Source organism: Eurosta solidaginis, chromosome 5 (genome assembly GCF_040869045.1).
Source record: "Eurosta solidaginis isolate ZX-2024a chromosome 5, ASM4086904v1, whole genome shotgun sequence".
Lineage (NCBI taxonomy): Eukaryota > Metazoa > Arthropoda > Insecta > Diptera > Tephritidae > Eurosta > Eurosta solidaginis.
Window position 1 is genome coordinate 143,012,907 of NC_090323.1, and position 18,652 is coordinate 143,031,558.

General features: G+C 37.8%; 1 protein-coding gene across 2 annotated transcripts in view; it reads left to right on the forward strand.

Moving 5' to 3' along the window:
* The first annotated feature begins 8,504 nt into the window (after positions 1-8,504).
* The window catches only part of LOC137252903 (uncharacterized), a 144,646-nt gene continuing 134,498 nt past the window's right edge, over positions 8,505-18,652 (forward strand). For both annotated transcript variants that reach the window (XM_067789038.1, XM_067789039.1), the window contains exon 1: positions 8,505-9,071. In XM_067789038.1, coding sequence (XP_067645139.1) covers positions 8,505-9,071 — 567 coding nt within the window. The remainder of the gene's footprint in view (positions 9,072-18,652) is intronic.

The following is an 18,652-nucleotide window of genomic DNA, read 5'->3' on the forward strand; positions in this document are numbered from 1 at the left end:
GATGTGAGATAAGGGGGGGGGGGGGGGGATTTCATCGGCAGCGTCTGTTCACCACCAAAGTGCGTCTGCAAGCCTGTCTGTCTTGGATCAAGTGGCTCGCTATATAAGCGTGCAAATAATATTTTCATCGTCGTTAACCGGGATGTGCGCTGGGCTTGGGACTCGCCACGTCAAACCACACTCCAATGAAAAACTCAAGAAAGTCTAGGAAAGGAAGACAACCCTTAACTGGTGACGACCATGGCAAACATTTGAAGGAATTTGATTTGAGGGCATGGACCTGGAATGTCCGTTTCCTAAATGGGATTGGTGCCATCCAAGAAATGCGTTGGACGAAGCAGAAGAAAGAAGATAAAAAGTGTAACACCTACTGGAGCGGCCATACAAGTAAGCGCAGTTTCGGCGTCGGATTCGCGGCGGGAGAGAGACTTTATCGCCAAATACTGGCATTCAGGCCTGTGGACGAACGTTATCATTCATCTGCGCACCGACAGAGGAGAAAGACGATGAGGTAAATGTTTGGAACCCACAAAAGAGCGCTGCCGCCGAATTGCTATAAAGGTTGTGCCTGGCGACTTTAAGGCAAAGGTGGGCAAAGAAGGTGTTTTTGGCCTCACAGTCGGAAAGTCCAGCCTACACAATGAAACTTCTTCTAATGGATCGGGGCTGACTGACTTTGACTGTGCTCGAAACAAGCTCATAGGCAGCACGAGGTTCATTCATAAATATAAACATCTAGCTACACGCGATAAAATCGACCACGTTGTGATAGACGGACGGCATGCCACCATTGTTTTAGATGTGCGTACGATCCAATGACCAAACATCGACTCGGAACATTATCTCGTCGCAGCCAAAACATGCGGCCGCGTCTGCGCGGCTTAAATCACGGAACAAAAAACACAAGGAAAGCACTTCGTACCGCCGCCGAGGAAACAATTGGTACCGGTGACCACGGAAAAACAACTGGTACGACGAAGAATGCCGCGTTGCAACCCAAAGAAAAGACGCTTTTTACAGCGCTACGTTAAAAGCTAATGTATAAAGAAGGGTATGTGAACGCTACCAGGATTTGAAAAGGGAAGCGAGACGCCTTTTCAGGAAGAAAAAAGCAGAGGCAGAACGGCGTGAGTGCGAGGAGCTTGAGCTGCTAGCCACAAGGAATAACGCTACCAAATTCTACTAAAAAACTTGGCGACAGACGGATGGTTTTAAGTCCGGGGCAATCTCCTGTAAGAATGAACACGGCGACCTTATAACCGATGTCCAGAAAGTACTAACATTATGGAGAGATAGATAAATGGAGACCACGATTAACCGCACAAGGATGATGAACCCGATCCCGAAATCGATGATGATGTATTGTCTGCGGAGCTATTAAAATACGGCGCCGCGATGGTAAGGCGTATCTATCAACCTCTTTGCAAAATATGGTCGTATGAGTACATGCCCAACGATTGGAATCTTAGTGTTCTTTACCCCATTCACAAGAAAGGGGATCCTGCAAACTGCGCCAACTATCGCGGAATCAGCCTCCTTATTATCGCATATAGGGTTCTGTTAAAAGTATTCTGCAAAAGATTGAAGCCCACCACCTTATCAGTGCGGTTACAGACCTGGTAAATCTACCATCGACCAGATTTTCACAATACGCCAAATATTGGAAAAAACCACGAAAAAAGAATCGACACACATCACATCTTCGCCGATTTTAAAGCCGCCTTCTACAGCACGAAAAGCAGCTGCCTATATGCCGCTTTGTCTGAATATAGTTTCCCCGCAAAACTTATACGGCTGTGGAAACTTACGTTGAGAAAAACTCAGTCAGAATTGCGTAGGACCTAACCGAGCCATTCGAAACTAAACGAGGTTTCAGAACATTAGCATAACGCTTCCCAAGGCAGCAGGTTCTATGTACCGGAGCGAGAGGGTTTTTTCTCGACTAAGGGCTGTAATTTCGGTGTAATCCCATTTAATTTGTGGCGTCCCTCCAACAAATTGTCATCCTCGGAGCAGCTCCTTGCAGCTGGACTGCTCCATATCATCCTGCTCCGGGAAGATATTGAACCTAACCCCGGTCCCGGGCTGTGGTTCTGCTGCATATGCCGGAAAAGGATTTATCTCAGTTGGTCATACTCTTGCTAGTGTGTCACGTGCAAAATATGGTTACATCGTTCGGGCTGTTCTGGGTTAGAACCCAACGTTCGACGCCCCCGAAATTTCTATAATAACTGCGTGGCTCCCGGCCGTTCACGTTCAAGGACGTCCCGCGGTTCACTCTCAAACCTCCCCAACCTTCTAGCAGCGCCACAGCAGGCCACATCAAGTGTCCGCTGTTGCTCTGGGCTTGGAAACGGCAACCTTCCGACCGGTACATTCCTTGCACCTTTCCGCCAAAATACTAGTACCAACTCATCGACACCAGGTACTCCAGCAGCAATCGGACCGCACACGCGACAAAGCCTATGTCCTTCAAGGCGTCTTCACCCATCTCTGACTCCCAGAGTGACGACTGTCCCCCCGATACACTTCAGAATTCTGCAACTTTGTTGTTAAGCAGATATAGTTGACTACCTGAATAAAAATAATATGCGTATAGCTGCAATTCAAGAAACAAAGCTAACTGCAGATCGGACCTCCGAACTTGCGATGGCTAAAACATTCAAAGGCAAGATTGCACAAGGGGTAATGGTGGTGGCCTTGCCCTTATCGCCCATCACACCGTACAATATAGTCTATTTCAACCTACCATCAGCTGCAAGAGTAATACTGTGACGAATATTAATGACACTATGTGATACTCACATCACTAGTGTGATACTAAGTAAATAAAGCCAAAACAACAATAAAGCAAGCAGCCACTTGTATCTACATAAAATAATCAATCATTATGTGTTTGCGCGGCGTAGGCTGTCACCCGTCCCATCACCCTCTTGTACATACGTATAGCTATGAATTTATATATATTCCGTATCTTGTATTGTATTCGACTATATTGAATTATATTATATTGAATTACCCCCAAAATCAATACAAGGCATTTACCCTTAAATTCCCTATTGGGTCTCCTCATGGACGTGTGGCAGCCTCCACCGCGAAAATCCACCAAATTTAACTCGCCGCAATCCGAAGCATGGCGATCTGACATCACCGCCAGCTGTCAAAGCGGTCATCATATAATTTTTTTCGCTTGGGATTATTGATGTAATTTTTGCGTTCCTGAAACCAACATTTTTGCTTCTTGATCGATCAACGTTTCTTATTAATTATTATTGCTCATATAGTTTGTGCCAAAAGTCTTTTTTTATAACAAACATAAATTGGCGAAAGCTGCACTGTGCATTGAATTTTGTGAACTTGTAAATATAGAAGGCGCAATTCTACATAAAGGATCGCCGTAATTGTGCATATGCAGAAACCTAACAAAAAATCAAAAATATAGTGAACAAAACTAAAACCTACAGAAAATTGTAGTTTATTTAGCAGCTGCGTGTATTACCCTGAATTATAAAGGTATCAACCCATATTCAAACGTGAAAATCTCTGGTGTTTGGTGAATCACGGCACTTAGGTATCAAACAACTGTGTTGACGGACAGTTTTCCCACAATCCACAAACTACCGTGGCGCATGTTACAGTTCCTATCCTAGGTTTGGAACGGACATTTATTATTACTACCGCGCTAACATCGGAGGAAGTATCATTACAAATTAACACTTAACGTAGCATCATTCTGATCGAGGAGAAGCACCACTAAACCAAAATCACCAAGCTATTCCAGTATCCACACGCATAAGTATCTTCGACTGCTCGGATCAGTGCTTCAAACCGGAAGATAAGCGACAGCAAGAACAGCATTAGCAACAAGACATCTTCAGCAGTCTAGACCGTGCGCAACCCTACCTACAAACCGGTGAGTACCCGCCTCTAAATCATCTAATGGAACCGGGGGGCGTGGTCCTTCGAGCCGGATGTACGTCCACGCACTGGAGAGAAAACGCACAAACACATGCATATATCTTATCTGAGATGCTCAAAAAAGTAGGTAATAATTTGTGCAAGTATCACTCAGATATACACGCACATATTAGAAGCTATAACGTGCATCTGTAGTTATAGCTGGTAATTTTATAGCTGATAACTAAGTTAAATTCTAGAAGTATGCGAACGAGGAAATCACAGAGTATAAAAGGAGGTAAAGCTGAGAATCCGTATTCAGTTTGATTTAAGCACGCTGTCTGTTGAGAAGTAGATGTGTTATTGTGAAGTTCTTTAATAAAGGCCATTTTGCATTATTGAATAGTGGAGTTATTTATTCAACAGTTTAGTGATTGGAACGTTAGTAGAAGGTTGCCAATAAGAGGAATACCACTAAAATTAGTTACAATACCTTAGAAAGTCAATGCATAACAGTCCAGTCAGGCGATGTTGACCTATAAATACTTAACATCTACATTCCTCCTGCCATCTGTTGTTCAAGTGGCTATCGAAGGCTAGTAATAATATCATGGTCAAATACAATAATAAATTGAGGCAATTTCTATTTAAATAGAGTGGTGTTGATACAACTGAATTTAGCTTACACATTAGTAATTTTATAGCTGGTTGGCTCATCTATACAGCAACTATATACCTTTGTTCAGACTGTCAAAATGTGCGTGTTGGTATTAGGCGAATGGAGTGGAATGGAAACATAAAACTTAAAAATTTTGTGTTTTTAAGAAAATGTGTTCAATATTTTGGTTTAATTTTGAGTTTTCCATCACCTTTTGACAATCACTACTCCAGTAAAATGAAAAAAATAAAATCAGCTGATGAAATGAGACAACTTTATAGTTGAGCCATGCGTAACTGACGTTTAAATCTACTAAATAAACGCACTTTACAAGGTTGCATTTGCAGTTTGAAAGAATTTATTACGCAATTTTTTTTAAATTGGTAATTTATTATATGATAAATTGCGCAAGAATTGCTCAAATTGTATAAATTGCCAATTTGGTGTGTGTTTGTAGCTAGTATAAAATATTTATGGGAAATCCAATATATATAATTAACGATTGGGAGTTAAGTACGAAAAGGAAGATAATGCCGTCATATGTAAACTTGGTCTTATCTTCATTTTCGTGCTTAACTCCTGATCGGTAATTAAATAACTAGATATATTTTCCCCTTCAATAAACGGTAATTATGAATAATTTTAGAGATGCTGATTTTTTTGATATACAAAGCACGAAATAAAAAGGAAACATTTTTATGATTAGAATTTAAGTACGTAAATTAAGATAATATGTTTCATACTGAAAATGTGTCCCATGACGTGTCAAATGATGTGTAGTCAGCATTAAAAAACTGAAGGCAAAGATTTAATTCTTTAAGTGAACCGTCTAAGTTATTAAACTAAAACCACATATCGACTATTGAGTGAAATATCACAGTATCTTTTTAATCAGCCTAAGAGTTGAAAAAGATATCTCTTTTGTTGCCGTTGTTACTGGAAGCGTACACAAGATTTTCAACAACATGTGAACATTAGGAAAAGCCACAGAATCGCATTCCTGTAATATTAATCATAGATAAATTGATAAAAAAACTGAAGTACCTCCTTCAGGAATAAGTAGAATTCATGCTTTTTGAGCCTATGTATGAGATCTAACGTATACGTATATAAAATTCAAAAGAAAGAAACTGATCGAATAGAAAAAAATTTAATTTAAAAAAGTCATATCTACACGGAAAACACACTAATGTGTTTTTTACATTTTAAAATATGAAAAACACATTATTTTTTCATTTATAAAATGATTTGAATTCTTCATTTTTGAAATGTGTGTTTTGATATGAAAAAATAATATCAAATTTGCATTATATTTCAAAATAGGAAATGTGTACTTCGAAAAAATGCTGTAAATTTAACATTATTTAAATGTGGAGAATAAAATCAAAGCACGAGAATTAGTATCGTTTAGTTCGGCAAACAAACAGAACCGTAAGCAATCTTGTCGCCGTGACCGTAAGGGCAGAAGAATCATGCAAATATTCAGACGCATGGAGTTTCCATATTTGCCTTTTCATTCCGATGAATGTAATCGCGGTTGAGGCAAACGCCTGAATTGATTATATTCACGCATGCAATAAGTTGGTTGATTTTAAATCAATGTCGGTTATGTTCGTTTAAGCAAGTTGGATGATTGAACACGATCATGTTTCCGTATTTAATCGAACGTTTTTGTGGTCGATTTTTGCTGTTCTCTAATATGTATGTAGATGGTCGTTAGACAAATTTACAAGGAACCTTCTTTATGAAATTATAGTAAAAGTTAACATGTACATTTGTATATTTAATAAATTGCAGAATTATTATGAAACAGCATATGATTAAAATATAAGTGTTCACTTCGTACATACATATGCTTGCATATTAAAAATATAATATCACCAAAAAAGTAAATACGTAGCAGAATTATAAAGAAATTTATTAACATAGACATAAAATCATCCAATATTTGAATTGTAACGACCTAAAAAATCAAATGATCCTGAGGAGGTTTAAGCCCCCCGTAGCTACGCCCCTGCCTTAGTATAAGATCTCCCATGGTCCGATAGTTCCCTTTTTTCAAATATTAATGTCGAAGCTCTCTTCCACACCAGACCCAGCTATTATAGTGTCCTACGCCAATGACTGTACGATAGTGGCAACAGGTTCTGCACTTCCATTGATGAGCTATTATGAAACAAAAAACAATCTCCTAAGTCTTTCCACCTTTTTTACCTCGCGAAATTTGGGGTAAAAGTCTAAACCAACGAACGATGGTGTATTTGATCAATCTAGCTGCCCAAAAGTCGATTTTTTAAAATATTCCAATTTCTTTTTGAATATACTCCCTGGCGTTCCCAGATGTCCACTGAATAGTATACATATCCCAAAACCCATCTGCAACGTCAACGCAGCTAACCGCGCACTTCTAAAATGCATAAAAATTTTGTGCAGTTCGATGTATTTTTGGATTAAAAAGCAATATAATATACTCTTCTAACCTAAATACTTGTTCATTTGTTTAGCCTTAATCAAATCTAGTTACATTTTCTTTTAGGACAGGTAAACGTGTTTTTAATTCATATGTTAAAGTTTTTATACTGCATGTTTTAACTGACTTATTCTACTTGTAATACTACTGTTTTTCAATATTAAATTTTTTAAAAAACTTGCAAACAAAAAGATATATCTTTTTTTCATGGCATATCATGTCAGTAATTGATTGGCAATACATTAGTTTGTGGGTTTTCCAAAGTTTAATAAGAAAAACGGCTACGCATTACATCAATTTTTTGAGTGGTGATCAATTTGGTAAGAGACTGATACCCTTATTGGCAAAAGGTGGCAACCTTGTGGAAACATCCTCAGTGGCAACACTTAGGAGAAAGGTCTTAAAATGTAATATTATATCGATGTAAAAAATTTGATTCAAATCGGTTAAGCCGTTTCCGAGATGGTAGCGGATATACAAAGAAATATAAAAAGAAGGTAAGGTGGCAACCCTTCTTAAAAATGTCAAATATACCCATATTGACATATCTCTTGTAATGCCAAAAAATGACCACGGGTCCATTCGAAACCGGGCCCGATCCATAGTAATTCTGCGCGGAACACCGTGAATTTACTGTCAAATATTTCCTTTAATAACAATGAAGTGAAACAACCACTTTTTGAACAGAAATAACTGCTGTTTTAATTTTAGCCAGCTAGATTGATCAAATACCCCACCGTGCAGCAATGGACCGCTAATATCCGTACACAAATAGCGGGGCGAATAAAACAAATTTTTACGGCTATAAAAATATTTTCACGAAAAACCGGACCAATCCGAAACCTGGGGGTAGGGATCCATAGTATTTGTGCGTAGCACACCTTTCTCATCAAAATTACAACAACCACATGAAAACTGTTGAATTCAACTGCAAATATCTCCTGACAGTTAAAACTTTTCTTTTTCGGATTATTGTTGTCGAGGTAAATACCCGTCGTTTGAAATCCACGTCACGAATGTCGTCCATATTGGACATCCCTGTCGATAGCATTACGCTTCCGACTGTGTTACATCAAAAATACTGGGTGTGACGTTCTATCAGTATCTGCATTTGATGTAGTATGTATGTTTTTTAATTTCAATGAACTGTAATAAATTGTTCAATAAAATTTGAAATTGGATACATAAAAGAACATAAAAAATAGCAGAAAAATATTCAAATATTAAAAAAATAGTAAAATAGTAAAATAAAACTGTGTGATTTTTGTCAGCGTTAAGGCTATAAAATTTTCTGTTTAGCAAATTTTTAATTTGTTTCTATTTTCTTTATTCCTAACCTGAATCTCGGCCTTTGTGGATGTAATAAAACAAAAAAAAAAAAAATAAAAAAAATTTTATTTAACGTGACAAAAATAGTTACATCAAATATTCCCGTGCATTTATAACAAGTAAAAGCCAAGTGATAATAACTTTTAGAAAATGTTGAAAAAATTCGTTACATTGCAATCGGACGTTAGTCCCTCCAAGAATCCATATGAGGTGCGCACTTATATGGGAGACAATCCCAATGCCACCGATTGGAAGATCGAAATGTGTGAAAAAGTGCGTAAATGCGATCGACCAGAAAATTCAACCATTTCTAAAGTTATGACCATCGAAGATGAGTTAAGACGCCTAAATCAAAAAGTAAAGGAGTCGCGCTTTCAGCGCGAAGTCAAAAAGAAATGTGCCAAAACTGATGATTACCTCTTGTGTACACAGCCGCAACGTACACCGAGCGAACTAAAGGAGCATTCAATTATGCGCGAACGTTTTTTAAGAGTAGCCTACGATTTGACTCGTCGTGTGCATGATGGTTCTGAATTGCCATTGAAAGCACCTAGTCACATTGACCTGGCTAGCCCAGTGCCGAGTCAAGATGAGGAGGAAGAAGCAAATACGACTGAGGAGGAAGAATACGGAGAAGATCAAAACAAACCAGTGAAACCTAAGCTTGCAAGCCCTTCCTGCAGTTTGGATGTTATTTATGAGCCATCCGCGAAACTTGTGAGTCTAAAGTTAAACGACATACATATAGACAATTTTACAGTATACTAATTTGTTTCTTAAAAAACTATAAAATCTAAAAGTTGTGCAGACGAATTTACTAAGTTAACGATGCGACTTGTCGAAATTTGAACTAATGATTTTTCATTTACGATAACGACTGTGCTATTCACTAGCTCAGTTTAGAAATCGCTAATGAGGTGACAATTTTATTGAGGTTGAATTGAAGAAACTTGGCTACATAGCTAATTTTGCTAAAAAAATTTAAATATTCTACTACAATCAGCCATAATAGCTGGCCATAGGCCAACCAATATTCATACAAGGTTTTTAGTGACAATTTAAATCGTATTTACCGAATTTTAATTTATTCCAGCACTGGTGAGTAAAGAAGACATCCGTGGAATTTCTGAGCGCGGTGTTTTAACATCACTGCAGAGACTTGATTGATGATACTGCCAAGTTAAGTGAGACGAAAAACTGGAAAGACTAGAAAGATAGTTGTCAATTCTGCAGCATAGCTCATCAATAGAACGACCACTCACTAATTTTAGCTTTCGCTAACGTTAAAACTCAATCGCCAAAAATCTCTGAACCAGTATCAAGTGCGCAGAAAAGCATGCTACATTTGGTACCATCTGGTCATAAGGAATAACCGCCTAAGTCCTTTGAAAAATATGTAAAAGTAAAGGGGCCGTAAAGTTATTCTATACAGCTGTTGCATATTTACTGTAAGATTACATTCCACTTTGATTCTTAAGTAAGTTATTGCCTATTGGCTACAAACAACAGTTTTCCAGGATTGCTCGGATCATCTGTAGAGCATGTATGGTATATACATACGTTTACTCGTAGTGGACTTAGTTTTTTTTTCTTTAACTCGAATACCATATTTTGTGACATCTTTATGGAAGCAAACTTAAATCTCGCATATACTCATTCACTTTTTCAATGCAGGCCGTTAATCAATGAAATTTCATGCAGTTAAGAAGCTCTAAATTTTTTTGGGGTTCTTTTAATTTTTTTTCTGAGTTTGTCATTGTGAATGATGACTAAGTGTGATATCTTATCTATCAACTGCCTGACAGGATGTTCAATATGGCTACTTTTTAGCGTTTTGACAGGGTGTTCAATATGGCGGCGCCTATCTTCAGCGGGTTATAGAAAGAGAAACAGAATGAGAGAGCGATAGGCTATTACAAATCAGGTGATCCAATCACTTTGGAATTTTGACGTCTATTCAGAAGATATCACACTTAGTCATCATTCACAATGGAGTTTGTCTTGTACACACTGTACTGACATATCGCAGTGGCAAACTCTTTAGGATAAATAATTCATTATGCACGTGCATATAATTGTTTTCTATGAGCAATTTAATTTGTTCAATACCATTTAAAGCACTCACAACAAGTATTTGTGTTAAGTTAATAAAAAAATAGTCTTCATATCCATATTATAACGAATTTTGGGAAATTCCTGATAATTACGCACCTTGTGCTAACGTTCGAATCGCTGAACTGTCGAATAAATAACTGCAATATTTAGTATTGCAAAATGGTCTTTATTTAGCAAAGTAATCTCTAGTACAATTATACTTCACTTATATGTGCTTCACAAAAGCCTGTTTAAATCAAACTGATTAGTTATTCCTCAGTGCTGCTTTTATACTCTCTGTTGCCCCGTTCGTATATTTCTCCTAAGGTCTAGACGTTTCACCTTCTAGAACAGTTGTATCTCCTGTTTGGTTATATGCGTGTGCATGTGTGAGTAACAACTTCTGCAATTAGCTGATGATTACATATGTGTATGTGAGATAAAATCTTTGCTTTAAGCTGCTGGTTATGTGTTTGACATATTCTTTGTCGCCTTCTATGGATGTGTGTATGTACACAAGTGTGGCTGCTTGCTGTTTTTGTTGTTGGGATTATTTACTAACAGCATAGTGATGTTAATATTCTTCACAATTTTATCATTTACTCGCGTATCGGGCAGATGTTGTCCTGTCCTCTATTTGAAATGTGAACTTTTTTTCACTCTATCACTCTCTATACCATCGAATAGACTACAACTTTTTTACTTTTTCTTCCAGTTATCCTTGTTTTTGTTTTTTCCTAATTGCCCTCACCTCCACTACCTTCTCATTCTCAAAATTTTATATACCGCCCACTTTTCAAAATTCTATACATAATAATATGTACACACATATATAGGGAACATATCGTGAGTTTAATTGACTACGGCCCTAACCAACGAAACTGAATGGGCGGGTTTATTCCCCTTTCCTGAGGGGAAAACTAAAGAAATTCTCCACAACTAGGGAATATGGAAATATACAGCTGACGTCAATGAGATGAATAACGATCTGGAGCAATATGATGAAGTTGCGGATGAGTATCTGGGAGGTATACGGTCCCAAGACCCAACATTTATCTATGTAAACCAAGCGCTGAAGTAGGCTCATTGAGCAGAAAGAGGTGGCTGGTGTAAAAATATGTAGTAGAGGTTTTACAGCAGCGATGCTTCAACAAATCACAGGCTTATAGATTTAACTGATGGCAAAAAAAATTGGCTTTTCAGAATTTAATTTTAAACAGCTTTGGCTGTCCCTGAAAGCAGTAGGACAAACATCAAATTCTCCCCAGCCGTATGATCAAACCCGACTGACAATATTCTGACTTTCTCTACCTATCTACCTCTCCCCTGTCTAATCCTCTTCCACTCTTATTTTCTATCCCATCTGCATTTTCTGGTTTACTTTATTCGGCTCATTCAATTTCCCGATCCCTCTCAATAAATCGTAACACCCTAATAGAGTTACTCCTACCCTTGAAAAGTGTCAACTTTTAAAGTGCATGAAAAGAACATAAATGGCTACCTCGTGTATCAGCTGATTCAGCAGCGTTGTCAATAATAATAAAAATTCATTAGCAATTATTGCATTCATTTCAATTTTCTTCGCTAAAAATTTGTGAAGTTACGAAAATAAATTGTCACGATCAGATGGTATGGCTGCCAAACCGTCATTTTATGCAGGGTAAAAGTGTAACGCTTTTGTGTTGGGTAACAATTTTCACAAAAGAACGAAATACCCCGTAAAGGCGTTGCCTGTTTTGTAGAATAGAACAAGTTATATTCACAACCCTTGCTCAGCGTACAAAAAGCGTAACACTTTTGTCAGAAAAGAAAACGCTATTAATCTTATCCTTATTCTTACTGTTTTCTTTTTAATACTTTGCCTCAAACCATTAACCTTATTCTTACTTTTACTCTCACTTTCCATCTTTCTCTTGTTCTTTTTACTTTTCCGACTTCCCCTCAACTTCCTCTACTTTTTCTTCCCAATTCCTGTTTCCTTTTCACCTTTCTTGCATGTCACCGTTTACAATGTGAAATATATCGAGTTTCACTCTTTTCCGCACATTACAATACTAAGGTAGTGAAAAAGTAGCAAACTAGTACCAACAATTTTCCCTCTCAACTACTTTAAAACTCATGACCGGACTATGAGGGCCGTCAAATTTTTGTTGTTGTAATATTGACTTCACCTGTCTGATTTTATTACGTCAGTAAAATTTGATATCGTCAAAACCGTTAACTACGGAACCGATGCTACTTGAAAATTCCATATCTGCTTGTGATAATTGTTAAAATCAAATGTTTTTTGTTTGATTTGGCCCTCGGCCCGCGAAATTGGTTGCTTGGTATCATGTTATACGCGATCGTATAAGGCCCACTTGCAGAACGGCAAGTTATTTTTTTAACTCAGAGTTAATTTGATAAATATGTCAAAAATGTACGAGTTTAATCCCTTATGTTAGGTTAAATATGAGTTAAAAAGATAAATCTGTCAATGCCAACCAGATTTATACGATAACAAGAAAGATAAGATAGAAATAACAAGATAAGATAGATAGAATGTAACAAGAACTTCATAGTATAGAATAGGATTTACAATCGCTGTAAAAAGCCAATGAGAAAGAGGGGGCGATAAGCCCCACGTACACCCCAGCATTCTTTTACATGCATAGAGTGCCGTTGAGGCCTTCTTCACCCTCTAATCCACGTTGAGCTTCCATGACAGCTTACTGTCTAGGATGAGTCCTAGATATTTAGTGCAAAGTTTCACCTGTAGGGTAATCCTTCCTAACTTAGGCCTGGTCCAATTTGGGACCTTGTACCTCTTCGTAAACAAGACCATATCCGTCTTCTCCGCGTTGGCTTTCAACCCGACATTAGATGCCCAGGTATGAATATCCCGAAGCGCCCAATCCATCAAAGAGCTAATCGTTGGAAGGCACTTTCCACTTTTGACAATTGGAACGTCATCTGCGTAAGCCGTAAGTTTTACGGGTACCTCATCGAATCGCATGAGCAGTTGGTTGATGACCAGCGTCCACAGCAGAGGTGATAGCACCCCTCCCGCGAAACTTGTGAGTCTAAAGTTAAACGACATACATATAGACAATTTTACAGTATACTAATTTGTTTCTTAAAAAACTATAAAATCTAAAAGTTGTGCAGACGAATTTACTAAGTTAACGATGCGACTTGTCGAAATTTGAACTAATGATTTTTCATTTACGATAACGACTGTGCTATTCACTAGCTCAGTTTAGAAATCGCTAATGAGGTGACAATTTTATTGAGGTTGAATTGAAGAAACTTGGCTACATAGCTAATTTTGCTAAAAAAATTTAAATATTCTACTACAATCAGCCATAATAGCTGGCCATAGGCCAACCAATATTCATACAAGGTTTTTAGTGACAATTTAAATCGTATTTACCGAATTTTAATTTATTCCAGCACTGGTGAGTAAAGAAGACATCCGTGGAATTTCTGAGCGCGGTGTTTTAACATCACTGCAGAGACTTGATTGATGATACTGCCAAGTTAAGTGAGACGAAAAACTGGAAAGACTAGAAAGATAGTTGTCAATTCTGCAGCATAGCTCATCAATAGAACGACCACTCACTAATTTTAGCTTTCGCTAACGTTAAAACTCAATCGCCAAAAATCTCTGAACCAGTATCAAGTGCGCAGAAAAGCATGCTACATTTGGTACCATCTGGTCATAAGGAATAACCGCCTAAGTCCTTTGAAAAATATGTAAAAGTAAAGGGGCCGTAAAGTTATTCTATACAGCTGTTGCATATTTACTGTAAGATTACATTCCACTTTGATTCTTAAGTAAGTTATTGCCTATTGGCTACAAACAACAGTTTTCCAGGATTGCTCGGATCATCTGTAGAGCATGTATGGTATATACATACGTTTACTCGTAGTGGACTTAGTTTTTTTTTCTTTAACTCGAATACCATATTTTGTGACATCTTTATGGAAGCAAACTTAAATCTCGCATATACTCATTCACTTTTTCAATGCAGGCCGTTAATCAATGAAATTTCATGCAGTTAAGAAGCTCTAAATTTTTTTGGGGTTCTTTTAATTTTTTTTCTGAGTTTGTCATTGTGAATGATGACTAAGTGTGATATCTTATCTATCAACTGCCTGACAGGATGTTCAATATGGCTACTTTTTAGCGTTTTGACAGGGTGTTCAATATGGCGGCGCCTATCTTCAGCGGGTTATAGAAAGAGAAACAGAATGAGAGAGCGATAGGCTATTACAAATCAGGTGATCCAATCACTTTGGAATTTTGACGTCTATTCAGAAGATATCACACTTAGTCATCATTCACAATGGAGTTTGTCTTGTACACACTGTACTGACATATCGCAGTGGCAAACTCTTTAGGATAAATAATTCATTATGCACGTGCATATAATTGTTTTCTATGAGCAATTTAATTTGTTCAATACCATTTAAAGCACTCACAACAAGTATTTGTGTTAAGTTAATAAAAAAATAGTCTTCATATCCATATTATAACGAATTTTGGGAAATTCCTGATAATTACGCACCTTGTGCTAACGTTCGAATCGCTGAACTGTCGAATAAATAACTGCAATATTTAGTATTGCAAAATGGTCTTTATTTAGCAAAGTAATCTCTAGTACAATTATACTTCACTTATATGTGCTTCACAAAAGCCTGTTTAAATCAAACTGATTAGTTATTCCTCAGTGCTGCTTTTATACTCTCTGTTGCCCCGTTCGTATATTTCTCCTAAGGTCTAGACGTTTCACCTTCTAGAACAGTTGTATCTCCTGTTTGGTTATATGCGTGTGCATGTGTGAGTAACAACTTCTGCAATTAGCTGATGATTACATATGTGTATGTGAGATAAAATCTTTGCTTTAAGCTGCTGGTTATGTGTTTGACATATTCTTTGTCGCCTTCTATGGATGTGTGTATGTACACAAGTGTGGCTGCTTGCTGTTTTTGTTGTTGGGATTATTTACTAACAGCATAGTGATGTTAATATTCTTCACAATTTTATCATTTACTCGCGTATCGGGCAGATGTTGTCCTGTCCTCTATTTGAAATGTGAACTTTTTTTCACTCTATCACTCTCTATACCATCGAATAGACTACAACTTTTTTACTTTTTCTTCCAGTTATCCTTGTTTTTGTTTTTTCCTAATTGCCCTCACCTCCACTACCTTCTCATTCTCAAAATTTTATATACCGCCCACTTTTCAAAATTCTATACATAATAATATGTACACACATATATAGGGAACATATCGTGAGTTTAATTGACTACGGCCCTAACCAACGAAACTGAATGGGCGGGTTTATTCCCCTTTCCTGAGGGGAAAACTAAAGAAATTCTCCACAACTAGGGAATATGGAAATATACAGCTGACGTCAATGAGATGAATAACGATCTGGAGCAATATGATGAAGTTGCGGATGAGTATCTGGGAGGTATACGGTCCCAAGACCCAACATTTATCTATGTAAACCAAGCGCTGAAGTAGGCTCATTGAGCAGAAAGAGGTGGCTGGTGTAAAAATATGTAGTAGAGGTTTTACAGCAGCGATGCTTCAACAAATCACAGGCTTATAGATTTAACTGATGGCAAAAAAAATTGGCTTTTCAGAATTTAATTTTAAACAGCTTTGGCTGTCCCTGAAAGCAGTAGGACAAACATCAAATTCTCCCCAGCCGTATGATCAAACCCGACTGACAATATTCTGACTTTCTCTACCTATCTACCTCTCCCCTGTCTAATCCTCTTCCACTCTTATTTTCTATCCCATCTGCATTTTCTGGTTTACTTTATTCGGCTCATTCAATTTCCCGATCCCTCTCAATAAATCGTAACACCCTAATAGAGTTACTCCTACCCTTGAAAAGTGTCAACTTTTAAAGTGCATGAAAAGAACATAAATGGCTACCTCGTGTATCAGCTGATTCAGCAGCGTTGTCAATAATAATAAAAATTCATTAGCAATTATTGCATTCATTTCAATTTTCTTCGCTAAAAATTTGTGAAGTTACGAAAATAAATTGTCACGATCAGATGGTATGGCTGCCAAACCGTCATTTTATGCAGGGTAAAAGTGTAACGCTTTTGTGTTGGGTAACAATTTTCACAAAAGAACGAAATACCCCGTAAAGGCGTTGCCTGTTTTGTAGAATAGAACAAGTTATATTCACAACCCTTGCTCAGCGTACAAAAAGCGTAACACTTTTGTCAGAAAAGAAAACGCTATTAATCTTATCCTTATTCTTACTGTTTTCTTTTTAATACTTTGCCTCAAACCATTAACCTTATTCTTACTTTTACTCTCACTTTCCATCTTTCTCTTGTTCTTTTTACTTTTCCGACTTCCCCTCAACTTCCTCTACTTTTTCTTCCCAATTCCTGTTTCCTTTTCACCTTTCTTGCATGTCACCGTTTACAATGTGAAATATATCGAGTTTCACTCTTTTCCGCACATTACAATACTAAGGTAGTGAAAAAGTAGCAAACTAGTACCAACAATTTTCCCTCTCAACTACTTTAAAACTCATGACCGGACTATGAGGGCCGTCAAATTTTTGTTGTTGTAATATTGACTTCACCTGTCTGATTTTATTACGTCAGTAAAATTTGATATCGTCAAAACCGTTAACTACGGAACCGATGCTACTTGAAAATTCCATATCTGCTTGTGATAATTGTTAAAATCAAATGTTTTTTGTTTGATTTGGCCCTCGGCCCGCGAAATTGGTTGCTTGGTATCATGTTATACGCGATCGTATAAGGCCCACTTGCAGAACGGCAAGTTATTTTTTTAACTCAGAGTTAATTTGATAAATATGTCAAAAATGTACGAGTTTAATCCCTTATGTTAGGTTAAATATGAGTTAAAAAGATAAATCTGTCAATGCCAACCAGATTTATACGATAACAAGAAAGATAAGATAGAAATAACAAGATAAGATAGATAGAATGTAACAAGAACTTCATAGTATAGAATAGGATTTACAATCGCTGTAAAAAGCCAATGAGAAAGAGGGGGCGATAAGCCCCACGTACACCCCAGCATTCTTTTACATGCATAGAGTGCCGTTGAGGCCTTCTTCACCCTCTAATCCACGTTGAGCTTCCATGACAGCTTACTGTCTAGGATGAGTCCTAGATATTTAGTGCAAAGTTTCACCTGTAGGGTAATCCTTCCTAACTTAGGCCTGGTCCAATTTGGGACCTTGTACCTCTTCGTAAACAAGACCATATCCGTCTTCTCCGCGTTGGCTTTCAACCCGACATTAGATGCCCAGGTATGAATATCCCGAAGCGCCCAATCCATCAAAGAGCTAATCGTTGGAAGGCACTTTCCACTTTTGACAATTGGAACGTCATCTGCGTAAGCCGTAAGTTTTACGGGTACCTCATCGAATCGCATGAGCAGTTGGTTGATGACCAGCGTCCACAGCAGAGGTGATAGCACCCCTCCCTGCGGCGGGCCATTGTCCACTGATTTCGTGGCTTCGTATAATTCCCATTGTGATGTAATCCTCCTGCAATTTATCATGCAGCCGATCCATCTGGTTAATGCTGGATGTACTTTAATGTAATGAAGACCAATCCATAATCGCCAATTTAGAAACATTCTTGAATGCCCCGGAAATGTCTAAGAAGACTTATAGAGCATATTCCTTATATTCGAGAGCTTTCTCTATGCTTATTACCACCCTATGCAATGCCGTGTCTACCGAATTGCCTTTGGTGTACGCATGTTGTGTTGTGAGAGCAGCTTTTCATCCACGTTGGACTTTTTGTACACATCTATGAGCCTCTCAAAGGTTTTGAGCAAAAATGATGTTAGGCAAATGGGTCTATAATCTTTGGAATACACTTGACCGATCTTCCCCGCCTTTGGTAGGAAAGCTACACGAGCACTTCTCCAAGAGTGCGGTACATTATTCAGTCTTATACACACATCGAATATTATTTTAAGCCATTCCACGACCGATCTACTTGAAACTTGTAGCATGGCCGGGAATATACCATCTGGGCCCGGAGATTTAAACTTAGAAAACGTCTTCACCGCCCATTCGATCTTGGTATCGGTCACCAAGCCTGGCACTACCCGCTCCGTGATCGAAGTATGAGTGCTGCCTGTTGGCTCTTCTAAACCATCTCCCGATGGGAAATGTGTATCGAGAAGCACCTCAAGGG